This window comes from Rhinoderma darwinii, chromosome 12 (assembly GCF_050947455.1).
Source record: "Rhinoderma darwinii isolate aRhiDar2 chromosome 12, aRhiDar2.hap1, whole genome shotgun sequence".
Taxonomy (NCBI): domain Eukaryota; kingdom Metazoa; phylum Chordata; class Amphibia; order Anura; family Rhinodermatidae; genus Rhinoderma; species Rhinoderma darwinii.
Genome location: NC_134698.1, coordinates 2966310 through 2992795, shown reverse-complemented (window position 1 = coordinate 2992795; position 26486 = coordinate 2966310). Strand labels below are relative to the sequence as shown.

The window sequence follows — 26486 nt, the reverse complement described above, 5'->3', positions numbered from 1 at the left end:
GGTCTAGGGCAGGGAAGAAGTTAATGGTAACATCCCTGGTGGTCTAGGGCAGGGAAGGAGTTAATGATAACATCCCTGGTGGTCTAGGGCAGGGAAGGAGTTAATAGTAACACCCCTGGTGGTCTAGAGCAGAGAAGGGGTTAATGATAACATCCCTGGTGGTCTAGGGCAGGGAAGCAGTTAATGATAACATCCCTGGTGGTTTAGGGCAGAGAAGGAGTTAATGATAACATCCCTGGTGGCTTAGGGCAGGGAAGCAGTTAATGATAACATCCCTGGTGGTCTAGGGCAGGGAAGCAGTTAATGATAACATCCCTGGTGGTTTAGGGCAGAGAAGGAGTTAATGATAACATCCCTGGTGGTCTAGGGCAGGGAAGCAGTTAATGATAACATCCCTGGTGGTCTAGGGCAGGGAAGGAGTTAATGGTAACATCCCTCGTGGTCTAGGGCAGGGAAGGAGTTAATGGTAACATCCCTGGTGGTCTAGGGCAGGGAAGAAGTTAATGGTAACATCCCTGGTGGTCTAGGGCAGGGAAGGAGTTAAGGATAACATCCCTGGTGGTCTAGGGCAGGGAAGGAGTTAATGATAACATCCCTGGTGGTCTAGGGCAGGGAAGGAATTAATAACATCCCTGGTGGTCTAGGGCAGGGAAGGAATTAATAACATCCCTGGTGCTCTAGGTCAAAGAAGCAGTTAATGGTAAAATCCCTGGTGGTCTAGGGCAGGCAAGCTGTTAATGATAACATCCCTGGTGGTCTAGGGCAGGGAAGGAGTTAAGGATAACATCCCTGGTGGTCTAGAGCAGAGAAGGGGTTAATGATAACATCCCTGGTGGTCTAGGGCAGGGAAGCAGTTAATGATAACATCCCTGGTGGTTTAGGGCAGAGAAGGAGTTAATGATAACATCCCTGGTGGTTTAGGGCAGGGAAGCAGTTAATGATAACATCCCTGGTGGTCTAGGGCAGGGAAGAAGTTAATGGTAACATCCCTGGTGGTCTAGGGCAGGGAAGGAGTTAATGATAACATCCCTGGTGGTCTAGGGCAGGGAAGGAGTTAATGGTAACATCCCTGGTGGTCTAGGGCAGGGAAGAAGTTAATGGTAACATCCCTGGTGGTCTAGGGCAGGGAAGGAGTTAATGATAACATCCCTGGTGGTCTAGGGCAGGGAAGGAGTTAATAGTAACACCCCTGGTGGTCTAGAGCAGAGAAGGGGTTAATGATAACATCCCTGGTGGTCTAGGGCAGGGAAGCAGTTAATGATAACATCCCTGGTGGTTTAGGGCAGAGAAGGAGTTAATGATAACATCCCTGGTGGTTTAGGGCAGGGAAGCAGTTAATGATAACATCCCTGGTGGTCTAGCGCAGGGAAGAAGTTAATGGTAACATCCCTGGTGGTCTAGGGCAGGGAAGGAGTTAATGATAACATCCCTGGTGGTCTAGGGCAGGGAAGGAGTTAATGGTAACATCCCTGGTGGTCTAGGGCAGGGAAGAAGTTAATGGTAACATCCCTGGTGGTCTAGGGCAGGGAAGGAGTTAATGATAACATCCCTGGTGGTCTAGGGCAGGGAAGGAGTTAATAGTAACACCCCTGGTGGTCTAGAGCAGAGAAGGGGTTAATGATAACATCCCTGGTGGTCTAGGGCAGGGAAGCAGTTAATGATAACATCCCTGGTGGTTTAGGGCAGGGAAGCAGTTAATGATAACATCCCTGGTGGTCTAGGGCAGGGAAGCAGTTAATGATAACATCCCTGGTGGTTTAGGGCAGAGAAGGAGTTAATGATAACATCCCTGGTGGTCTAGGGCAGGGAAGCAGTTAATGATAACATCCCTCGTGGTCTAGGGCAGGGAAGGAGTTAATGGTAACATCCCTGGTGGTCTAGGGCAGGGAAGAAGTTAATGGTAACATCCCTGGTGGTCTAGGGCAGGGAAGGAGTTAAGGATAACATCCCTGGTGGTCTAGGGCAGGGAAGGAGTTAATGATAACATCCCTGGTGGTCTAGGGCAGGGAAGGAATTAATAACATCCCTGGTGGTCTAGGGCAGGGAAGGAATTAATAACATCCCTGGTGCTCTAGGGCAAAGAAGCAGTTAATGGTAAAATCCCTGGTGGTCTAGGGCAGGCAAGCTGTTAATGATAACATCCCTGGTGGTCTAGGGCAGAGAAGGAGTTAATGGTAACATCCCTGGTGGTCTAGAGCAGAGGAGTCAATGGTAACATCCCTGGTGGTCTTGAGCAAGGAAGGAGTTAATGGTAACATCCCTGGTGGTCTAGAGCAGAGGAGTCAATGGTAACATCCCTGGTGGTCTTGAGCAAGGAAGGAGTTAATGGTAACATCCCTGGTGGTCTAGGGCAGGGAAGGAGTTAATGGTAACATCCCTGGTGGTCTAGGGCAGGGAAGGAGTTAATGGTAACATCCCTGGTGGTCTAGGTCAGGGAAGGAGTTAATGGTAACATCCCTGGTGGTCTAGGGCAGGGAAGGAGTTAATAGTAACACCCCTGGTGGTCTAGAGCAGAGAAGGGGTTAATGATAACATCCCTGGTGGTCTAGGGCAGGGAAGCAGTTAATGATAACATCCCTGGTGGTTTAGGGCAGAAAAGGAGTTAATGATAACATCCCTGGTGGTTTAGGGCAGGGAAGCAGTTAATGATAACATCCCTGGTGGTCTAGGGCAGGGAAGCAGTTAATGATAACATCCCTGGTGGATTAGGGCAGAGAAGGAGTTAATGATAACATCCCTGGTGGTTTAGAGCAGGGAAGCAGTTAATGATAACATCCCTGGTGGTCTAGGGCAGGGAAGCAGTTAATGATAACATCCCTGGTGGTTTAGGGCAGAGAAGGAGTTAATGATAACATCCCTAGTGGTCTAGGGCAGGGAAGCAGTTAATGATAAAATCCCTGGTGGTCTAGGGCAGGGAAGGAGTTAATTGTAACATCCCTCGTGGTCTAGGGCAGGGAAGGAGTTAATGGTAACATCCCTGGTGGTCTAGGGCAGGGAAGAAGTTAATGGTAACATCCCTGGTGGTCTAGGGCAGAGAAGGAGTTAATGATAACATCCCTGGTGGTTTAGAGCAGAGAAGGGGTTAATGATAACATCCCTGGTGGTCTAGGGCAGGGAAGCAGTTAATGATAACAACCCTGGTGGTTTAGGGCAGAGAAGGAGTTAATGATAACATCCCTGGTGGTTTAGGGCAGGGAAGCAGTTAATGATAACATCCCTGGTGGTCTAGGGCAGGGAAGAAGTTAATGGTAACATCCCTGGTGGTCTAGGGCAGGGAAGGAGTTAATGATAACATCCCTGGTGGTCTAGGGCAGGGAAGGAGTTAATGGTAACATCCCTGGTGGTCTAGGGCAGGGAAGAAGTTAATGGTAACATCCCTGGTGGTCTAGGGCAGGGAAGGAGTTAATGATAACATCCCTGGTGGTCTAGGGCAGGGAAGGAGTTAATAGTAACACCCCTGGTGGTCTAGAGCAGAGAAGGGGTTAATGATAACATCCCTGGTGGTCTAGGGCAGGGAAGCAGTTAATGATAACATCCCTGGTGGTTTAGGGCAGAGAAGGAGTTAATGATAACATCCCTAGTGGTCTAGGGCAGGGAAGCAGTTAATGATAACATCCCTGGTGGTCTAGGGCAGGGAAGGAGTTAATTGTAACATCCCTCGTGGTCTAGGGCAGGGAAGGAGTTAATGGTAACATCCCTGGTGGTCTAGGGCAGGGAAGAAGTTAATGGTAACATCCCTGGTGGTCTAGGGCAGAGAAGGAGTTAATGATAACATCCCTGGTGGTTTAGGGCAGGGAAGCAGTTAATGATAACATCCCTGGTGGTCTAGGGCAGGGAAGCAGTTAATGATAACATCCCTGGTGGTTTAGGGCAGAGAAGGAGTTAATGATAACATCCCTGGTGGTCTAGGGCAGGGAAGCAGTTAATGATAACATCCCTGGTGGTCTAGGGCAGGGAAGGAGTTAATGGTAACATCCCTCGTGGTCTAGGGCAGGGAAGGAGTTAATGGTAACATCCCTGGTGGTCTAGGGCAGGGAAGAAGTTAATGGTAACATCCCTGGTGGTCTAGGGCAGGGAAGGAGTTAATGATAACATCCCTGGTGGTCTAGGGCAGGGAAGGAATTAATAACATCCCTGGTGGTCTAGGGCAGGGAAGGAATTAATAACATCCCTGGTGCTCTAGGGCAAAGAAGCAGTTAATGGTAAAATCCCTGGTGGTCTAGGGCAGGCAAGCTGTTAATGATAACATCCCTGGTGGTCTAGGGCAGGGAAGGAGTTAAGGATAACATCCCTGGTGGTCTAGAGCAGAGAAGGGGTTAATGATAACATCCCTGGTGGTCTAGGGCAGGGAAGCAGTTAATGATAACATCCCTGGTGGTTTAGGGCAGAGAAGGAGTTAATGATAACATCCCTGGTGGTTTAGGGCAGGGAAGCAGTTAATGATAACATCCCTGGTGGTCTAGGGCAGGGAAGAAGTTAATGGTAACATCCCTGGTGGTCTAGGGCAGGGAAGGAGTTAATGATAACATCCCTGGTGGTCTAGGGCAGGGAAGGAGTTAATGGTAACATCCCTGGTGGTCTAGGGCAGGGAAGAAGTTAATGGTAACATCCCTGGTGGTCTAGGGCAGGGAAGGAGTTAATGATAACATCCCTGGTGGTCTAGGGCAGGGAAGGAGTTAATAGTAACACCCCTGGTGGTCTAGAGCAGAGAAGGGGTTAATGATAACATCCCTGGTGTTCTAGGGCAGGGAAGCAGTTAATGATAACATCCCTGGTGGTTTAGGGCAGAGAAGGAGTTAATGATAACATCCCTGGTGGTTTAGGGCAGGGAAGCAGTTAATGATAACATCCCTGGTGGTCTAGGGCAGGGAAGAAGTTAATGGTAACATCCCTGGTGGTCTAGGGCAGGGAAGGAGTTAATGATAACATCCCTGGTGGTCTAGGGCAGGGAAGGAGTTAATGGTAACATCCCTGGTGGTCTAGGGCAGGGAAGAAGTTAATGGTAACATCCCTGGTGGTCTAGGGCAGGGAAGGAGTTAATGATAACATCCCTGGTGGTCTAGGGCAGGGAAGGAGTTAATAGTAACACCCCTGGTGGTCTAGAGCAGAGAAGGGGTTAATGATAACATCCCTGGTGGTCTAGGGCAGGGAAGCAGTTAATGATAACATCCCTGGTGGTTTAGGGCAGAGAAGGAGTTAATGATAACATCCCTGGTGGCTTAGGGCAGGGAAGCAGTTAATGATAACATCCCTGGTGGTCTAGGGCAGGGAAGCAGTTAATGATAACATCCCTGGTGGTTTAGGGCAGAGAAGGAGTTAATGATAACATCCCTGGTGGTCTAGGGCAGGGAAGCAGTTAATGATAACATCCCTGGTGGTCTAGGGCAGGGAAGGAGTTAATGGTAACATCCCTCGTGGTCTAGGGCAGGGAAGGAGTTAATGGTAACATCCCTGGTGGTCTAGGGCAGGGAAGAAGTTAATGGTAACATCCCTGGTGGTCTAGGGCAGGGAAGGAGTTAAGGATAACATCCCTGGTGGTCTAGGGCAGGGAAGGAGTTAATGATAACATCCCTGGTGGTCTAGGGCAGGGAAGGAATTAATAACATCCCTGGTGGTCTAGGGCAGGGAAGGAATTAATAACATCCCTGGTGCTCTAGGTCAAAGAAGCAGTTAATGGTAAAATCCCTGGTGGTCTAGGGCAGGCAAGCTGTTAATGATAACATCCCTGGTGGTCTAGGGCAGGGAAGGAGTTAAGGATAACATCCCTGGTGGTCTAGAGCAGAGAAGGGGTTAATGATAACATCCCTGGTGGTCTAGGGCAGGGAAGCAGTTAATGATAACATCCCTGGTGGTTTAGGGCAGAGAAGGAGTTAATGATAACATCCCTGGTGGTTTAGGGCAGGGAAGCAGTTAATGATAACATCCCTGGTGGTCTAGGGCAGGGAAGAAGTTAATGGTAACATCCCTGGTGGTCTAGGGCAGGGAAGGAGTTAATGATAACATCCCTGGTGGTCTAGGGCAGGGAAGGAGTTAATGGTAACATCCCTGGTGGTCTAGGGCAGGGAAGAAGTTAATGGTAACATCCCTGGTGGTCTAGGGCAGGGAAGGAGTTAATGATAACATCCCTGGTGGTCTAGGGCAGGGAAGGAGTTAATAGTAACACCCCTGGTGGTCTAGAGCAGAGAAGGGGTTAATGATAACATCCCTGGTGGTCTAGGGCAGGGAAGCAGTTAATGATAACATCCCTGGTGGTTTAGGGCAGAGAAGGAGTTAATGATAACATCCCTGGTGGTTTAGGGCAGGGAAGCAGTTAATGATAACATCCCTGGTGGTCTAGCGCAGGGAAGAAGTTAATGGTAACATCCCTGGTGGTCTAGGGCAGGGAAGGAGTTAATGATAACATCCCTGGTGGTCTAGGGCAGGGAAGGAGTTAATGGTAACATCCCTGGTGGTCTAGGGCAGGGAAGAAGTTAATGGTAACATCCCTGGTGGTCTAGGGCAGGGAAGGAGTTAATGATAACATCCCTGGTGGTCTAGGGCAGGGAAGGAGTTAATAGTAACACCCCTGGTGGTCTAGAGCAGAGAAGGGGTTAATGATAACATCCCTGGTGGTCTAGGGCAGGGAAGCAGTTAATGATAACATCCCTGGTGGTTTAGGGCAGAGAAGGAGTTAATGATAACATCCCTGGTGGTTTAGGGCAGGGAAGCAGTTAATGATAACATCCCTGGTGGTCTAGGGCAGGGAAGCAGTTAATGATAACATCCCTGGTGGTTTAGGGCAGAGAAGGAGTTAATGATAACATCCCTGGTGGTCTAGGGCAGGGAAGCAGTTAATGATAACATCCCTCGTGGTCTAGGGCAGGGAAGGAGTTAATGGTAACATCCCTGGTGGTCTAGGGCAGGGAAGAAGTTAATGGTAACATCCCTGGTGGTCTAGGGCAGGGAAGGAGTTAAGGATAACATCCCTGGTGGTCTAGGGCAGGGAAGGAGTTAATGATAACATCCCTGGTGGTCTAGGGCAGGGAAGGAATTAATAACATCCCTGGTGGTCTAGGGCAGGGAAGGAATTAATAACATCCCTGGTGCTCTAGGGCAAAGAAGCAGTTAATGGTAAAATCCCTGGTGGTCTAGGGCAGGCAAGCTGTTAATGATAACATCCCTGGTGGTCTAGGGCAGAGAAGGAGTTAATGGTAACATCCCTGGTGGTCTAGAGCAGAGGAGTCAATGGTAACATCCCTGGTGGTCTTGAGCAAGGAAGGAGTTAATGGTAACATCCCTGGTGGTCTAGAGCAGAGGAGTCAATGGTAACATCCCTGGTGGTCTTGAGCAAGGAAGGAGTTAATGGTAACATCCCTGGTGGTCTAGGGCAGGGAAGGAGTTAATGGTAACATCCCTGGTGGTCTAGGGCAGGGAAGGAGTTAATGGTAACATCCCTGGTGGTCTAGGTCAGGGAAGGAGTTAATGGTAACATCCCTGGTGGTCTAGGGCAGGGAAGGAGTTAATGGTAACATCCCTGGTGGTCTAGGGCAGGGAAGGAGTTAATGGTAACATCCCTGGTGGTCTAGGTCAGGGAAGGAGTTAATGGTAACATCCCTGGTGGTCTAGGGCAGGGAAGCAGTTAATGATAACATCCCTGGTGGTTTAGGGCAGAAAAGGAGTTAATGATAACATCCCTGGTGGTTTAGGGCAGGGAAGCAGTTAATGATAACATCCCTGGTGGTCTAGGGCAGGGAAGCAGTTAATGATAACATCCCTGGTGGATTAGGGCAGAGAAGGAGTTAATGATAACATCCCTGGTGGTTTAGAGCAGGGAAGCAGTTAATGATAACATCCCTGGTGGTCTAGGGCAGGGAAGCAGTTAATGATAACATCCCTGGTGGTTTAGGGCAGAGAAGGAGTTAATGATAACATCCCTAGTGGTCTAGGGCAGGGAAGCAGTTAATGATAACATCCCTGGTGGTCTAGGGCAGGGAAGGAGTTAATTGTAACATCCCTCGTGGTCTAGGGCAGGGAAGGAGTTAATGGTAACATCCCTGGTGGTCTAGGGCAGGGAAGAAGTTAATGGTAACATCCCTGGTGGTCTAGGGCAGAGAAGGAGTTAATGATAACATCCCTGGTGGTTTAGAGCTGAGAAGGGGTTAATGATAACATCCCTGGTGGTCTAGGGCAGGGAAGCAGTTAATGATAACAACCCTGGTGGTTTAGGGCAGAGAAGGAGTTAATGATAACATCCCTGGTGGTTTAGGGCAGGGAAGCAGTTAATGATAACATCCCTGGTGGTCTAGGGCAGGGAAGAAGTTAATGGTAACATCCCTGGTGGTCTAGGGCAGGGAAGGAGTTAATGATAACATCCCTGGTGGTCTAGGGCAGGGAAGGAGTTAATGGTAACATCCCTGGTGGTCTAGGGCAGGGAAGAAGTTAATGGTAACATCCCTGGTGGTCTAGGGCAGGGAAGGAGTTAATGATAACATCCCTGGTGGTCTAGGGCAGGGAAGGAGTTAATAGTAACACCCCTGGTGGTCTAGAGCAGAGAAGGGGTTAATGATAACATCCCTGGTGGTCTAGGGCAGGGAAGCAGTTAATGATAACATCCCTGGTGGTTTAGGGCAGAGGAGGAGTTAATGATAACATCCCTGGTGGTTTAGGGCAGGGAAGCAGTTAATGATAACATCCCTGGTGGTCTAGGGCAGGGAAGAAGTTAATGGTAACATCCCTGGTGGTCTAGGGCAGGGAAGGAGTTAATGATAACATCCCTGGTGGTCTAGGGCAGGGAAGGAGTTAATGGTAACATCCCTGGTGGTCTAGGGCAGGGAAGAAGTTAATGGTAACATCCCTGGTGGTCTAGGGCAGGGAAGGAGTTAATGATAACATCCCTGGTGGTCTAGGGCAGGGAAGGAGTTAATAGTAACACCCCTGGTGGTCTAGAGCAGAGAAGGGGTTAATGATAACATCCCTGGTGGTCTAGGGCAGGGAAGCGGTTAATGATAACATCCCTGGTGGTTTAGGGCAGAGAAGGAGTTAATGATAACATCCCTGGTGGTTTAGGGCAGGGAAGCAGTTAATGATAACATCCCTGGTGGTCTAGGGCAGGGAAGCAGTTAATGATAACATCCCTGGTGGTTTAGGGCAGAGAAGGAGTTAATGATAACATCCCTGGTGGTCTAGGGCAGGGAAGCAGTTAATGATAACATCCCTGGTGGTCTAGGGCAGGGAAGGAGTTAATGGTAACATCCCTCGTGGTCTAGGGCAGGGAAGGAGTTAATGGTAACATCCCTGGTGGTCTAGGGCAGGGAAGAAGTTAATGGTAACATCCCTGGTGGTCTAGGGCAGGGAAGGAGTTAATGATAACATCCCTGGTGGTCTAGGGCAGGGAAGGAATTAATAACATCCCTGGTGGTCTAGGGCAGGGAAGGAATTAATAACATCCCTGGTGCTCTAGGGCAAAGAAGCAATTAATGGTAAAATCCCTGGTGGTCTAGGGCAGGCAAGCTGTTAATGATAACATCCCTGGTGGTCTAGGGCAGGGAAGGAGTTAAGGATAACATCCCTGGTGGTCTAGAGCAGAGAAGGGGTTAATGATAACATCCCTGGTGGTCTAGGGCAGGGAAGCAGTTAATGATAACATCCCTGGTGGTTTAGGGCAGAGAAGGAGTTAATGATAACATCCCTGGTGGTTTAGGGCAGGGAAGCAGTTAATGATAACATCCCTGGTGGTCTAGGGCAGGGAAGAAGTTAATGGTAACATCCCTGGTGGTCTAGGGCAGGGAAGGAGTTAATGATAACATCCCTGGTGGTCTAGGGCAGGGAAGGAGTTAATGGTAACATCCCTGGTGGTCTAGGGCAGGGAAGAAGTTAATGGTAACATCCCTGGTGGTCTAGGGCAGGGAAGGAGTTAATGATAACATCCCTGGTGGTCTAGGGCAGGGAAGGAGTTAATAGTAACACCCCTGGTGGTCTAGAGCAGAGAAGGGGTTAATGATAACATCCCTGGTGTTCTAGGGCAGGGAAGCAGTTAATGATAACATCCCTGGTGGTTTAGGGCAGAGAAGGAGTTAATGATAACATCCCTGGTGGTTTAGGGCAGGGAAGCAGTTAATGATAACATCCCTGGTGGTCTAGGGCAGGGAAGAAGTTAATGGTAACATCCCTGGTGGTCTAGGGCAGGGAAGGAGTTAATGATAACATCCCTGGTGGTCTAGGGCAGGGAAGGAGTTAATGGTAACATCCCTGGTGGTCTAGGGCAGGGAAGAAGTTAATGGTAACATCCCTGGTGGTCTAGGGCAGGGAAGGAGTTAATGATAACATCCCTGGTGGTCTAGGGCAGGGAAGGAGTTAATAGTAACACCCCTGGTGGTCTAGAGCAGAGAAGGGGTTAATGATAACATCCCTGGTGGTCTAGGGCAGGGAAGCAGTTAATGATAACATCCCTGGTGGTTTAGGGCAGAGAAGGAGTTAATGATAACATCCCTGGTGGTTTAGGGCAGGGAAGCAGTTAATTATAACATCCCTGGTGGTCTAGGGCAGGGAAGCAGTTAATGATAACATCCCTGGTGGTTTAGGGCAGAGAAGGAGTTAATGATAACATCCCTGGTGGTCTAGGGCAGGGAAGCAGTTAATGATAACATCCCTGGTGGTCTAGGGCAGGGAAGGAGTTAATGGTAACATCCCTCGTGGTCTAGGGCAGGGAAGGAGTTAATGGTAACATCCCTGGTGGTCTAGAGCAGGGAAGAAGTTAATGGTAACATCCCTGGTGGTCTAGGGCAGGGAAGGAGTTAAGGATAACATCCCTGGTGGTCTAGGGCAGGGAAGGAGTTAATTATAACATCCCTGGTGGTCTAGGGCAGGGAAGGAATTAATAACATCCCTGGTGGTCTAGGGCAGGGAAGGAATTAATAACATCCCTGGTGCTCTAGGTCAAAGAAGCAGTTAATGGTAAAATCCCTGGTGGTCTAGGGCAGGCAAGCTGTTAATGATAACATCCCTGGTGGTCTAGGGCAGGGAAGGAGTTAAGGATAACATCCCTGGTGGTCTAGAGCAGAGAAGGGGTTAATGATAACATCCCTGGTGGTCTAGGGCAGGGAAGCAGTTAATGATAACATCCCTGGTGGTTTAGGGCAGAGAAGGAGTTAATGATAACATCCCTGGTGGTTTAGGGCAGGGAAGCAGTTAATGATAACATCCCTGGTGGTCTAGGGCAGGGAAGAAGTTAATGGTAACATCCCTGGTGGTCTAGGGCAGGGAAGGAGTTAATGATAACATCCCTGGTGGTCTAGGGCAGGGAAGGAGTTAATGGTAACATCCCTGGTGGTCTAGGGCAGGGAAGAAGTTAATGGTAACATCCCTGGTGGTCTAGGGCAGGGAAGGAGTTAATGATAACATCCCTGGTGGTCTAGGGCAGGGAAGGAGTTAATAGTAACACCCCTGGTGGTCTAGAGCAGAGAAGGGGTTAATGATAACATCCCTGGTGGTCTAGGGCAGGGAAGCAGTTAATGATAACATCCCTGGTGGTTTAGGGCAGAGAAGGAGTTAATGATAACATCCCTGGTGGTTTAGGGCAGGGAAGCAGTTAATGATAACATCCCTGGTGGTCTAGCGCAGGGAAGAAGTTAATGGTAACATCCCTGGTGGTCTAGGGCAGGGAAGGAGTTAATGATAACATCCCTGGTGGTCTAGGGCAGGGAAGGAGTTAATGGTAACATCCCTGGTGGTCTAGGGCAGGGAAGAAGTTAATGGTAACATCCCTGGTGGTCTAGGGCAGGGAAGGAGTTAATGATAACATCCCTGGTGGTCTAGGGCAGGGAAGGAGTTAATAGTAACACCCCTGGTGGTCTAGAGCAGAGAAGGGGTTAATGATAACATCCCTGGTGGTCTAGGGCAGGGAAGCAGTTAATGATAACATCCCTGGTGGTTTAGGGCAGAGAAGGAGTTAATGATAACATCCCTGGTGGTTTAGGGCAGGGAAGCAGTTAATGATAACATCCCTGGTGGTCTAGGGCAGGGAAGCAGTTAATGATAACATCCCTGGTGGTTTAGGGCAGAGAAGGAGTTAATGATAACATCCCTGGTGGTCTAGGGCAGGGAAGCAGTTAATGATAACATCCCTCGTGGTCTAGGGCAGGGAAGGAGTTAATGGTAACATCCCTGGTGGTCTAGGGCAGGGAAGAAGTTAATGGTAACATCCCTGGTGGTCTAGGGCAGGGAAGAAGTTAATGGTAACATCCCTGGTGGTCTAGGGCAGGGAAGGAGTTAAGGATAACATCCCTGGTGGTCTAGGGCAGGGAAGGAGTTAATGATAACATCCCTGGTGGTCTAGGGCAGGGAAGGAATTAATAACATCCCTGGTGGTCTAGGGCAGGGAAGGAATTAATAACATCCCTGGTGCTCTAGGGCAAAGAAGCAGTTAATGGTAAAATCCCTGGTGGTCTAGGGCAGGCAAGCTGTTAATGATAACATCCCTGGTGGTCTAGGGCAGAGAAGGAGTTAATGGTAACATCCCTGGTGGTCTAGAGCAGAGGAGTCAATGGTAACATCCCTGGTGGTCTTGAGCAAGGAAGGAGTTAATGGTAACATCCCTGGTGGTCTAGAGCAGAGGAGTCAATGGTAACATCCCTGGTGGTCTTGAGCAAGGAAGGAGTTAATGGTAACATCCCTGGTGGTCTAGGGCAGGGAAGGAGTTAATGGTAACATCCCTGGTGGTCTAGGGCAGGGAAGGAGTTAATGGTAACATCCCTGGTGGTCTAGGTCAGGGAAGGAGTTAATGGTAACATCCCTGGTGGTCTAGGGCAGGGAAGGAGTTAATAGTAACACCCCTGGTGGTCTAGAGCAGAGAAGGGGTTAATGATAACATCCCTGGTGGTCTAGGGCAGGGAAGCAGTTAATGATAACATCCCTGGTGGTTTAGGGCAGAAAAGGAGTTAATGATAACATCCCTGGTGGTTTAGGGCAGGGAAGCAGTTAATGATAACATCCCTGGTGGTCTAGGGCAGGGAAGCAGTTAATGATAACATCCCTGGTGGATTAGGGCAGAGAAGGAGTTAATGATAACATCCCTGGTGGTTTAGAGCATGGAAGCAGTTAATGATAACATCCCTGGTGGTCTAGGGCAGGGAAGCAGTTAATGATAACATCCCTGGTGGTTTAGGGCAGAGAAGGAGTTAATGATAACATCCCTAGTGGTCTAGGGCAGGGAAGCAGTTAATGATAACATCCCTGGTGGTCTAGGGCAGGGAAGGAGTTAATTGTAACATCCCTCGTGGTCTAGGGCAGGGAAGGAGTTAATGGTAACATCCCTGGTGGTCTAGGGCAGGGAAGAAGTTAATGGTAACATCCCTGGTGGTCTAGGGCAGAGAAGGAGTTAATGATAACATCCCTGGTGGTTTAGAGTTGAGAAGGGGTTAATGATAACATCCCTGGTGGTCTAGGGCAGGGAAGCAGTTAATGATAACAACCCTGGTGGTTTAGGGCAGAGAAGGAGTTAATGATAACATCCCTGGTGGTTTAGGGCAGGGAAGCAGTTAATGATAACATCCCTGGTGGTCTAGGGCAGGGAAGAAGTTAATGGTAACATCCCTCGTGGTCTAGGGCAGGGAAGGAGTTAATGATAACATCCCTGGTGGTCTAGGGCAGGGAAGGAGTTAATGGTAACATCCCTGGTGGTCTAGGGCAGGGAAGAATATAATGGTAACATCCCTGGTGGTCTAGGGCAGGGAAGGAGTTAATGATAACATCCCTGGTGGTCTAGGGCAGGGAAGGAGTTAATAGTAACACCCCTGGTGGTCTAGAGCAGAGAAGGGGTTAATGATAACATCCCTGGTGGTCTAGGGCAGGGAAGCAGTTAATGATAACATCCCTGGTGGTTTAGGGCAGAGGAGGAGTTAATGATAACATCCCTGGTGGTTTAGGGCAGGGAAGCAGTTAATGATAACATCCCTGGTGGTCTAGGGCAGGGAAGAAGTTAATGGTAACATCCCTGGTGGTCTAGGGCAGGGAAGGAGTTAATGATAACATCCCTGGTGGTCTAGGGCAGGGAAGGAGTTAATGGTAACATCCCTGGTGGTCTAGGGCAGGGAAGAAGTTAATGGTAACATCCCTGGTGGTCTAGGGCAGGGAAGGAGTTAATGATAACATCCCTGGTGGTCTAGGGCAGGGAAGGAGTTAATAGTAACACCCCTGGTGGTCTAGAGCAGAGAAGGGGTTAATGATAACATCCCTGGTGGTCTAGGGCAGGGAAGCGGTTAATGATAACATCCCTGGTGGTTTAGGGCAGAGAAGGAGTTAATGATAACATCCCTGGTGGTTTAGGGCAGGGAAGCAGTTAATGATAACATCCCTGGTGGTCTAGGGCAGGGAAGCAGTTAATGATAACATCCCTGGTGGTTTAGGGCAGAGAAGGAGTTAATGATAACATCCCTGGTGGTCTAGGGCAGGGAAGCAGTTAATGATAACATCCCTGGTGGTCTAGGGCAGGGAAGGAGTTAATGGTAACATCCCTCGTGGTCTAGGGCAGGGAAGGAGTTAATGGTAACATCCCTGGTGGTCTAGGGCAGGGAAGAAGTTAATGGTAACATCCCTGGTGGTCTAGGGCAGGGAAGGAGTTAATGATAACATCCCTGGTGGTCTAGGGCAGGGAAGGAATTAATAACATCCCTGGTGGTCTAGGGCAGGGAAGGAATTAATAACATCCCTGGTGCTCTAGGGCAAAGAAGCAGTTAATGGTAAAATCCCTGGTGGTCTAGGGCAGGCAAGCTGTTAATGATAACATCCCTGGTGGTCTAGGGCAGGGAAGGAGTTAAGGATAACATCCCTGGTGGTCTAGAGCAGAGAAGGGGTTAATGATAACATCCCTGGTGGTCTAGGGCAGGGAAGCAGTTAATGATAACATCCCTGGTGGTTTAGGGCAGAGAAGGAGTTAATGATAACATCCCTGGTGGTTTAGGGCAGGGAAGCAGTTAATGATAACATCCCTGGTGGTCTAGGGCAGGGAAGAAGTTAATGGTAACATCCCTGGTGGTCTAGGGCAGGGAAGGAGTTAATGATAACATCCCTGGTGGTCTAGGGCAGGGAAGGAGTTAATGGTAACATCCCTGGTGGTCTAGGGCAGGGAAGAAGTTAATGGTAACATCCCTGGTGGTCTAGGGCAGGGAAGGAGTTAATGATAACATCCCTGGTGGTCTAGGGCAGGGAAGGAGTTAATAGTAACACCCCTGGTGGTCTAGAGCAGAGAAGGGGTTAATGATAACATCCCTGGTGGTCTAGGGCAGGGAAGCAGTTAATGATAACATCCCTGGTGGTTTAGGGCAGAGAAGGAGTTAATGATAACATCCCTGGTGGTTTAGGGCAGGGAAGCAGTTAATGATAACATCCCTGGTGGTCTAGGGCAGGGAAGAAGTTAATGGTAACATCCCTGGTGGTCTAGGGCAGGGAAGGAGTTAATGATAACATCCCTGGTGGTCTAGGGCAGGGAAGGAGTTAATGGTAACATCCCTGGTGGTCTAGGGCAGGGAAGAAGTTAATGGTAACATCCCTGGTGGTCTAGGGCAGGGAAGGAGTTAATGATAACATCCCTGGTGGTCTAGGGCAGGGAAGGAGTTAATAGTAACACCCCTGGTGGTCTAGAGCAGAGAAGGGGTTAATGATAACATCCCTGGTGGTCTAGGGCAGGGAAGCAGTTAATGATAACATCCCTGGTGGTTTAGGGCAGAGAAGGAGTTAATGATAACATCCCTGGTGGTTTAGGGCAGGGAAGCAGTTAATTATAACATCCCTGGTGGTCTAGGGCAGGGAAGCAGTTAATGATAACATCCCTGGTGGTTTAGGGCAGAGAAGGAGTTAATGATAACATCCCTGGTGGTCTAGGGCAGGGAAGCAGTTAATGATAACATCCCTGGTGGTCTAGGGCAGGGAAGGAGTTAATGGTAACATCCCTCGTGGTCTAGGGCAGGGAAGGAGTTAATGGTAACATCCCTGGTGGTCTAGGGCAGGGAAGAAGTTAATGGTAACATCCCTGGTGGTCTAGGGCAGGGAAGGAGTTAAGGATAACATCCCTGGTGGTCTAGGGCAGGGAAGGAGTTAATGATAACATCCCTGGTGGTCTAGGGCAGGGAAGGAATTAATAACATCCCTGGTGGTCTAGGGCAGGGAAGGAATTAATAACATCCCTGGTGCTCTAGGGCAAAGAAGCAGTTAATGGTAAAATCCCTGGTGGTCTAGGGAAGGCAAGCTGTTAATGATAACATCCCTGGTGGTCTAGGGCAGAGAAGGAGTTAATGGTAACATCCCTGGTGGTCTAGAGCAGAGGAGTCAATGGTAACATCCCTGGTGGTCTTGAGCAAGGAAGGAGTTAATGGTAACATCCCTGGTGGTCTAGGGCAGGGAAGGAGTTAATGGTAACATGCCTGGTGGTCTAGGGCAGGGAAGGAGTTAATGGTAACATCCCTGGTGGTCTAGGTCAGGGAAGGAGTTAATGGTAACATCCCTGGTGGTCTAGGGCAGGGAAGGAGTTAATAGTAACACCCCTGGTGGTCTAGAGCAGAGAAGGGGTTAATGATAACATCCCTGGTGGTCTAGGGCAGGGAAGCAGTTAATGATAACATCCCTGGTGGTTTAGGGCAGAAAAGGAGTTAATGATAACATCCCTGGTGGTTTAGGGCAGGGAAGCAGTTAATGATAACATCCCTGGTGGTCTAGGGCAGGGAAGCAGTTAATGATAACATCCCTGGTGGTTTAGGGCAGAGAAGGAGTTAATGATAACCTCCCTGGTGGTCTAGGGCAGGGAAGCAGTTAATGATAACATCCCTGGTGGTCTAGGGCAGGGAAGGAGTTAATGGTAACATCCCTCGTGGTCTAGGGCAGGGAAGGAGTTAATGGTAACATCCCTGGTGGTCTAGGGCAGGGAAGAAGTTAATGGTAACATCCCTGGTGGTCTAGGGCAGGGAAGGAGTTAAGGATAACATCCCTCGTGGTCTAGGGCAGGGAAGGAGTTAATGGTAACATCCCTGGTGGTCTAGGGCAGGGAAGAAGTTAATGGTAACATCCCTGGTGCTCTAGGGCAAAGAAGCAGTTAATGGTAAAATCCCTGGTGGTCTAGGGCAGGCAAGCTGTTAATGATAACATCCCTGGTGGTCTAGGGCAGAGAAGGAGTTAATGGTAACATCCCTGGTGGTCTAGAGCAGAGGAGTCAATGGTAACATCCCTGGTGGTCTTGAGCAAGGAAGGAGTTAATGGTAACATCCCTGGTGGTCTAGGGCAGGGAAGGAGTTAATGGTAACATCCCTGGTGGTCTAGGGCAGGGAAGGAGTTAATGGTAACATCCCTGGTGGTCTAGGGCAGGGAAGGAGTTAATGGTAACATCCCTGGTGGTCTAGGGCAGGGAAGGAGTTAATAGTAACACCCCTGGTGGTCTAGAGCAGAGAAGGGGTTAATGATAACATCCCTGGTGGTCTAGGGCAGGCAAGCAGTTAATGCTAACATCCCTGGTGGTCTAGGGCAGGGAAGAAGTTAATGCTAACATCCCTGGTGGTCTAGGGCAGGGAAGAAGTTAATGCTAACATCCCTGGTGGTCTAGGGCAGGGAAGAAGTTAATGCTAACATCCCTGGTGGTCTAGGGCAGGGAAGAAGTTAATGATAACATCCCTGGTGGTCTGGGGCAGGGAAGGAGGTAATGATAACATCCCTGGTGGTCTAGCGTAGGGCAGGGAGGGGATTAACTCCCTGTGAAGAGGGCGAGTGCCTGTACTAAGGCCTGTGAGACTCCATCTTGCTACTTCATCTGTGTCTGAAGACACAGGTAACTGCATTATCAGCAATCAGCCAATCACAGACCAGATCAGACAATCATTGAGGATCAACAGAAGTAGGATACATGTTATAAATCCTCCCGTGACTAGAGTGGCCCCCTGTGCAGCTCAACAGGCTGTACTGTGTGTTCGGGGGGCGCTGCAGCACAATGACTGCTCTTATATAAATGTCGGCCACAGGGATATGACCCAAAAAGGCATGGATTTGGGTAAACGATCAATATTGGGGATGACATGGACAGGGTATGTGGCGCTCTCTTTGCTTTCGGTGAAGCTGATGAGGCACTGTAGTCCATGGGTGCGCGGTTAAAGGGGTGTCTCAAGTCAACCATCGCCCATATACCCTGTAGGAGGGCACGCGTGACAACACCCCGCGTCCCGATAGTGAATGGTATCGTATAGCTGGTTGGATAAGGAACACATAGTCCCCTGTATGACCGCTTCAGATGATTTTCGGCTGTTCTCCCCCTCCCCGCAAGGTGCTATGTTTTATGTATTACCTGAGCTGCGTTGAGGAGATGAGTCCTGTAAATGGAGATTATTTCTTGGTGACGTTTGTTGGTGTCCTGTTAAAAAATACAAAATTGAAATTAGAATATGGGTATGAAGTCGCCGGTGTGTAAAATAATCCCCGGACCCTCGGTGACCCTCAGTCGTTCATACTGAACCATTTCTGGACTGTGTCGCCAACTAAAGTCATTCTTAATTTTTGTACATTTAAAACTTATATGATGAGGACATATTATTAATATTTGTGATATTTGCACTGAAGGGTAAGGTGATATGAAAGTCATCCATAGACCGCAATGAAAGACTGCCCCCTGGTGGAGGAGTTCTAGTAGTAAACGATCAGTTCTTAGACTTCACTGTAAATGTGAATTTTGAGGTAAAAGATACTTTTCGATGTTAAAAATCCTTATAACTGTACGAGTGGCTGAGGACTCCCCGACCTGATATGAATGAGTAGTCAGCGACTAATCACATACCTCGAGTTTACCAGCCAGCTCCTCGCAGCGCTTCTGTTGCCGGTCGATTTCTTTGGTTAGAGACGCCATCTCCTTCATGGATTCCATCATCTTAGAAAAAAAAAAAGCTTCGCTTTAGAAAAATGTGCCACTTCTAGTGCGACTACCCCAGAAATAGCAGCACCTCTGTGTAAGGTTTTTACCTAAATGTTCCCCTGTACAGCACTGCAGAATATGTCGGCGCTATATCAGTAACAGAAATAAATAATGGACACTCCGTAGTACATCAGTATTGTCAGTAATGGGGTATTTAGTTGCCTCCACGGACGGTTTATAGAGTCGTCAATCTTGCTCCCTGTTTTGGCTCCTGGTAAATAACACAAAGGCTGCCGGGTCCAGCTGGTTAATGATCCCTCGAAACGACAGCGTTTTTTTTATTTTTATTGCCCATTATCTGTTTGATTAATTTGACTCCACTCAGAGAGGACGTCACTGGGGTGTATGCCTGTCCCTGACTGTAAGAGAGAGTGTACGCCTGTCCCTGACTGTAAGAGAGAGTGTACGCCTGTCCCTGACTGTAAGAGAGAGTGTATGCCTGTCCCTGACTGTAAGAGAGAGTGTGCGCCTGTCCCTGACTGTAAGAGAGTGTGCGTCTGTCCCTGACTGTAAGAGAGAGTGTGCACCTGTCCCTGACTGTAAGAGAGTATACACTTGTCCCTGACTGTAAGAGAGAGTGTACGCCTGTCCCTGACTGTAAGAGAGAGTGTACGCCTGTCCCTGACTGTAAGAGAGAGTGTATGCCTGTCCCTGACTGTAAGAGAGAGTGTACGCCTGTCCCTGACTGTAAGAGAGTGTGCGTCTGTCCCTGACTGTAAGAGAGAGTGTGCGCCTGTCCCTGACTGTAAGAGAGAGTGTACGCCTGTCCCTGACTGTAAGAGAGAGTGTACGCCTGTCCCTGACTGTAAGAGAGAGTGTATGCCTGTCCCTGACTGTAAGAGAGAGTGTGCGCCTGTCCCTGACTGTAAGAGAGTGTGCGTCTGTCCCTGACTGTAAGAGAGAGTGTGCACCTGTCCCTGACTGTAAGAGAGTATACACTTGTCCCTGACTGTAAGAGAGAGTGTACGCCTGTCCCTGACTGTAAGAGAGTGTGCGTCTGTCCCTGACTGTAAGAGAGAGTATACACCTGTCCCTGACTGTAAGAGAGCGTATACACCTGTCCCTGACTGTAAGAACGAGTGTGCGTCTGTCCCTGACTGTAAGAGAGTATACACCTGTCCCTGACTGTAAGAGAGTGTGCGCCTGTCCCTGACTGTAGGAGCGAGTGTGCGCCTGTCCCTGACTGTAGGAGCGAGTGTACGCCTGTCCCTGACTGTAAGAGAGAGTGTACGCCTGTCCCTGACTGTAAGAGAGTGTACGCCTGTCCCTGACTGTAAGAGAGAGTGTACGCCTGTCCCTGACTGTAAGAGAGTGTGCGCCTGTCCGACTGTAAGAGAGTGTGCGCCTGTCCCTGACTGTAAGAGAGAGTGTACGCCTGTGCCTGACTTTAAGAGAGTATACACCTGTCCCTGACTGTAAGAGAGAGTGTACGCCTGTCAGTGACTGTAAGAGAGAGTGTATGCCTGTTCCTGACTGTAAGAGAGTGTACGCCTGTCCCTGACTGTAAGAGAGAGTGTACGCCTGTCAGTGACTGTAAGAGAGAGTGTACGCCTGTCCCTGCCTGTAAGAGGGAGTGTACGCCTGTCTCTGACTGTAAGAGAGTGTGTACGCCTGTCCCTGCCTGTAAGAGAGAGTGTGCGCCTGTCAGTGACTGTAAGAGAGAGTGTACGCCTGTTCCTGACTGTAAGACCGAGTGTACGCCGGTCCCTGACTGTAAGAGAGGGTGTATGCCTGTCCCTGACTGTAAGAGTGAGCGTACCCCTGTCCCTGACTGTAAGAGAAAGTGTACGCCTGTCAGTGACTGTAAGAGCGAGTGTACGCCTGTCAGTGACTGTAAGAGCGAGTGTGCGTCTGTCCTTGACTGTAAGAGAGAGTGTGCGCCTGTCCCTGACTGTAAGAGGGAATGTACGCCTGTCCCTGACTGTAAGAGAGTGTGCACCTGTCCCTGACTGTAAGAGAGTGTGCGCCTATCCCTGACTGTAAGAGAGTGTGCGCCTGTCCCTGACTGTAAGAGCGAGTTTACGCCTGTCCCTGACTGTAAGAGAGAGTGCGCCTGTCCGTGACTGTAAGAGTGCGCCTGTCCCTAACTGTAATAGAGTGTGCGCCTGTCCCTGACTGTAAGAGAGTGTGCGCCTGTGCCTGACTGTAAGAGAGTGTATGCCTGTCCCTGACTGTAAGAGAGAGTGTATGCCTGTCCCTGACTGTAAGAGAGAGTGTATGCCTGTCCCTGACTGTAAGAGAGTGTACGCCTGTCCCTGACTGTAAGAGAGTGTACGCCTGTCCCTGACTGTAAGAGCGCGTGTACGCCTGTCCCTGACTGTAAGAGGGAGTGTACTCCTGTCCCTGACTGTAAGAGGGAGTGTACTCCTGTCCCTGACTGTAAGAGGGAGTGTGCACCTGTCCCTGACTGTAAGAGGGAGTGTGCACCTGTCCCTGACTGTAAGAGGGAGTGTACTCCTGTCCCTGATTGTAAGAGTGAGTGTATGCCTGTCCCTGACTGTAAGAGAGTGTGCGCCTGTCCCTGACTGTAATAGAGTGTGTGCCTGTCCCTGACTGTAATAGAGTTTGCGCCTGTCCCTGACTGTAAGAGAGTGTGCGCCTGTCCCTGACTGTAAGAGAGAGTGTGCGCCTGTCCCTGACTGTAAGATTGTATGCCTGTCCCTGACTGTAAGAGAGAGTGTACGCCTGTCCCTGACTGTAATAGAGTGTGCGCCTGTCCCTGACTGTAAGAGAGAGTGTATGCCTTTCCCTGACTGTAAGAGAGAGTGTATGCCTGTCCCTGACTGTAAGAGAGAGTGTACGCCTGTCCCTGACTGTAAGAGGGAGTGTACTCCTGTCCCTGACTGTAAGAGGGGGTGTACTCCTGTCCCTGACTGTAAGAGAGAGTGTACGCCTGTCCCTGACTGTAAGAGTGAGTGTACGCCTGTCCCTGACTGTAAGAGGGGGTGTACTCCTGTCCCTGACTGTAAGAGAGAGTGTACGCCTGTCCCTGACTGTAAGAGAGAGTGTACGCCTGTCCCTGACTGTAAGAGTGAGTGTACGCCTGTCCCTGACTGTAAGAAAGAGTGTACGCCTGTCCCTGACTGTAAGAGGGAGTGTACGCCTGTCCCTGACTGTAATAGAGAGTGTGCGCCTGTCCCTGACTGTAATAGAGAGTGTGCGCCTGTCCCTGACTGTAATAGAGTGTGCGCCTGTCCCTGACTGTAATAGAGAGTGTGCGCATGTCCCTGATTGTAATAGAGAGTGTATGCCTGTCCCTGACTGTAAGAGAGAGTGTGCGCCTGTCCCTGACGGTAAGAGAGAGTGTGCGCCTGTCCCTGACGGTAAGAGAGAGTGTGTGCCTGTCCCTGACGGTAAGAGAGAGTGTGCGCCTGTCCCTGACGGTAAGAGAGAGTGTGTGCCTGTCCCTGACGGTAAGAGAGAGTGTGCACCTGTCCCTGACGGTAAGAGAGAGTGTGCGCCTGTCCCTGACGGTAAGAGAGAGTGTGCGCCTGTCCCTGACGGTAAGAGAGAGTGTGTGCCTGTCCCTGACGGTAAGAGAGAGTGTGCACCTGTCCCTGACGGTAAGAGAGAGTGTGCGCCTGTCCCTGACCGCGATTATGTGTCTCTGTGTTCCAATTTTTATTTTCTTACATATATAAGAGTGTGCCGGAGGGAATGACCCCAGAAAATTTGCCGCACTTTTCACAACACTTTTATTTTGTGGAAGAAAACGGAATGAAACCTCCCACTCACCTTCTCCTGCTTCTCCTGGGAAGCTTTGGAGATGTCTTCATGTTTCTCGTTTAGGTGGCGATTTTCTTCCTCGTATTTCCGGGACTGGATCCTCAGCTCTTCTGCTTCTTTCTTCAGCTGGTGAACTTTCTTCTCTAGAAGTTGCACCTTCTCCTTCTCAGATGAAAGCATTTCTCTGCCACGATCCGCTTCCTTCCAAGCTCGAGTATATTTCTCGGAAAACCCCTGAACTTCTTCCCTTAAAGTATGAACCTGGGTCTCCAGACCACCCCTGACTTTCTCCAACTCCTGTACCATTCTTGCTTCCTTCTGTCCCTCTTCAGACTGTAGTTCCAGTCGTTGCTTGAGGACGATGACTTCTTCACGTTGACCCTCCAGAGCCGCCTTCCATTCCTCATTCTCCTCCTTCAATGCCGTCACTATTCGTTCCAGGTCCAACAAGCTGTTCTCGAACTCAACTTTAGGAATGGAGTTGGAAGTCCGAGCTGCCAATTGGTCTTTGAGTTCCACCACGTTGCCCATTGTTTGGAACAACCTTTGCTTTAGGTCCTCCGTTTCCCTGATCTTCGCATGTAACTGGTTTTTGATCTCATTGAGAATGTTTTTGTGTTCAGTCATCGAGATGGTCTGGACCTGGTCATCCAGAAGCTTAAGTTTCTCATTCTGCAAAGCAACAGCCCGTTGCAAGGCGTCGTTATATTTCGTTACCAGGGTTCCAACATTCCAGTACAACTCCTCCAAGATGTCAGAACTGACGGATCTGCTGCTTTCTTCTCGAATGATCTCCGGAGGGAAACTGTCCCGTAACATGACCATTTCATTCTGCCGAGCTTCCAGTCTGGTCTTCAACTTTTTGAACTTGTCTTGTTCCGCCAGCAGCTCATCCGACAAGACTAAGATCTGGTGTTTGTAATCCTTACACCGTTTTTCAGTTTCTTGTCTCATGGCGAATTCCGACTGCATGCTTTCTTGAAGAGCAAGGAGGCCTTCTTCTAAATTCTGCTTCTCTTGGACAACTTGGTTCATACGGGTGAGGAGATCGTCATGAGTCGTTTTCAGAGATGACAACTCGGCTTCTAATTCGGTCATTTTTGGCTTTCGAGAGTCGGTCGTCTTGGTGAGGTCGCCAGGCTGGGGTGTCCCGCTCTCCAGCTGGGTTATGCGGCTTAAACTTTGTTGCGTTGCATCCGCCTGTAAGCAGGCCACGTTGGTTTCTACTTGTTTGTAGTGTTCAGTGGCCTGTCTCGGAAGTCGGTGCCCACTCTTTTGCTCACCGGTGGAACCGTTAGTTAGTAGTGAGTCCGTCCTCTCTGATTTGCCACCGACTACGTTCTCAACTTCCGCGACATATTTCTCTAACCCTGTGATCGTCGACTTCCAATCATCGACACTCTTCTCCAGGACGTCTTTCGGCACGTAACCGGAACATCCTTGGGATATTCCATTGCCTTGTTTTATATCTACATGAATACAGCTACTTTTCAGTTTTTTTATTAGGTTACTAAGTATATCTTGGTCCGGTAACGCTTGCCCGTTTTGAAGTCTTTTTGTGTGGACATGGTCCACGTTTACTTCTTGTTCTCGGAGTTTTTGTACTAGATCCAGGAGTTCTTCCTTTTCCCGCGTGACCTCTGAGATCTGTTCCTGCAGATCTTCTACCACTGTGCTCTGTAACCGTTTCCTCTTCTCGAACTGTGACAGGACTTCCCTCATATTCTCTAGATGACCTTCCAACTCCGTCACTCTCCTCCGGGCACCCTCTTCCTTTTCTCTTGCAGCGGCAGCTTCGTCCTGAAGGCGACTCATCTCTTCTTGGCGTAGCTCTTCCAGCTTTTTAGTCTCGCTAGACTTGGCATTGAGGTCTTTGATCATTTCTTCTTGACCTTTGCGTTCATTCAGCTGATGATCTTTGAAGGACTTAACCCGCTCGAGAAGTCCAGCCAACAGCTCACAAGTGTCGGAGACGTAATAATCCCCCGTCCTTGGTCTGTTTTTTTCACCCACACCCTCGAGTAGACCGTCCAGCGTGCCGGCCAGGTCTCTGATTCGGTCGCACTCCAGCCTATGTTCCTCGGAAACCCTTTCAAAGTCTTGGGTCTTCATCATCAACTCTCCTTGAAGCCACACGCCACGCTTTTGCTCTTCGTCGTATCTTTTCTTCCACATGATGACCAGCTCCTGCTCTCGGCTGGGGGTCTGCGGTACGGCCTACAATATACACATAGCGGATTACAATTCAGTCTTTGCTTGCCTGGCAGTGCTACAACTTTTTGTTGCATTACTTTATACCCCATTCCTTATAATCATCGTACTGCTGCCTCCTGTATATAGGGCTGGTGCACACGTCATTCTTATTGCTACTTGCAGGCATATTTGGCTATGACTGGCCATTTTTTTTTTAAGGAAAGACAGAAAATAAACTTTTTTATTACACCAATATATTTATAGAGCCACAGAAATGCAGACCGTGTAATTTGCAGAGAGCGGTAGATGACAATTTAAATATTGGATGACTGGATTGTCACTTCTGTGTTGTGGGGTGGGGGGGGGGGGGTAACGTGTAATTATCTGTATGGGTCTTCTTACACAGACCGACATGGGCTGTGTAAAGAAGCGCCGATCAACGAGCTGTTTCATTGATCGGCGCTCGTTTGCTCCTTTCGCCAGGAGCTAGTATGGGGACGAGCGCTCGTTATTATGATCATACATTTCCAGCATGATGGCAGCGCGTCGTTGTTTACACAGTGAGATGTCCTGCTGACAACGATAATTTTTTCGGCTGCATATACGATACGATCAGCCGATCAACAAGTAAGCGAGCGCCGATCAACGAGTAAGCGAAAGGCGATCAACGAGTAAGCGAGCGCCGATCAACGAGTAAGCGAACGCCGATCAACGAGTAAGCGATCGCCGATCAACGAGTAAGCGAACGCCGATCGAGTAAGCGAACGCCGATCGAGTAAGCGAACGCCGATCAACGAGTAAGCGAGCGCCGATCAACGAGTAAGCGAGCGCTGATCAACGAGTAAGCGAACGCCGATCAACGAGTAAGCGAGCGCCAATCAACGAGCTGTATCGTTGATCTTCGCTCTTTTGCTCCTTTCACAAGGAGCTAGTATGGAGACGAGTGTTCGTTATTATGATCGCTCGACCCCATACATTTCTATCATGTCGGCAGTAGGTCGTTGTTTACACAGGGAGATGCGCTATATATATAATATTTTCGGCTGAATAAACGATACGATCAGCCAACGAATGAGTGTTTGCTCGTTCATCGGCTGATCGTTGGCCAGTTTACACAGAACAAGGACTGGGAACAAACAATCATATGAACGCTCGTTTGCCTGATAATTGGCCCGTGTAACCGATCCTAACACAAACTTCGGGGCGTTTTAAAATCGCAGTCGCCTTCTTTTTTTTTTCCGTTTTTTTGGAAGGGCATCAATAATGCAGAAGAAAACACATGGCTATGTACTGTATAAAAGCAAAACCCCAGCTGCTGCAGAACCTCTTTCTGAACAGGAAACACTTTTTTTACGTCATTGACCTAGCGATCTATAAAATAGTGCACTTTGCCGGGAATCTTTCACGGTAGATATTACTCATCGTACCTTGGAACCAGCGGGATTGTCACGATTTCGAGAGTGTTGCTCTGTAGAAAGAATAGAACAATAGATTAGGATTTCCTGCTGCCCGTCATACGTCTGTATAATCTGAAAACGGAGGAGCTGCTTATAACATTATAAACGGATAGTCATTGGTCATCCTGAACTCCGGCGGTTCGGTGATGTCACCGAGACGTAGTGCAGGACAGAATCACCATCTACATCAATGT

At 49.2% G+C, this 26486-nt stretch overlaps 1 protein-coding gene across 1 annotated transcript in view; it reads right to left on the bottom strand.

Moving 5' to 3' along the window:
- The window catches only part of ANKRD35 (ankyrin repeat domain 35), a 49462-nt gene that overhangs the window by 2558 nt on the left and 20418 nt on the right, over positions 1-26486 (bottom strand). The window contains exons 8-11 of the mRNA XM_075844081.1: positions 26263-26303; positions 22652-24859; positions 18782-18871; positions 18296-18361 (exon numbers count right to left, since the gene is read on the bottom strand). Coding sequence (XP_075700196.1) covers positions 18296-18361; positions 18782-18871; positions 22652-24859; positions 26263-26303 — 2405 coding nt within the window. The remainder of the gene's footprint in view (positions 1-18295; positions 18362-18781; positions 18872-22651; positions 24860-26262; positions 26304-26486) is intronic.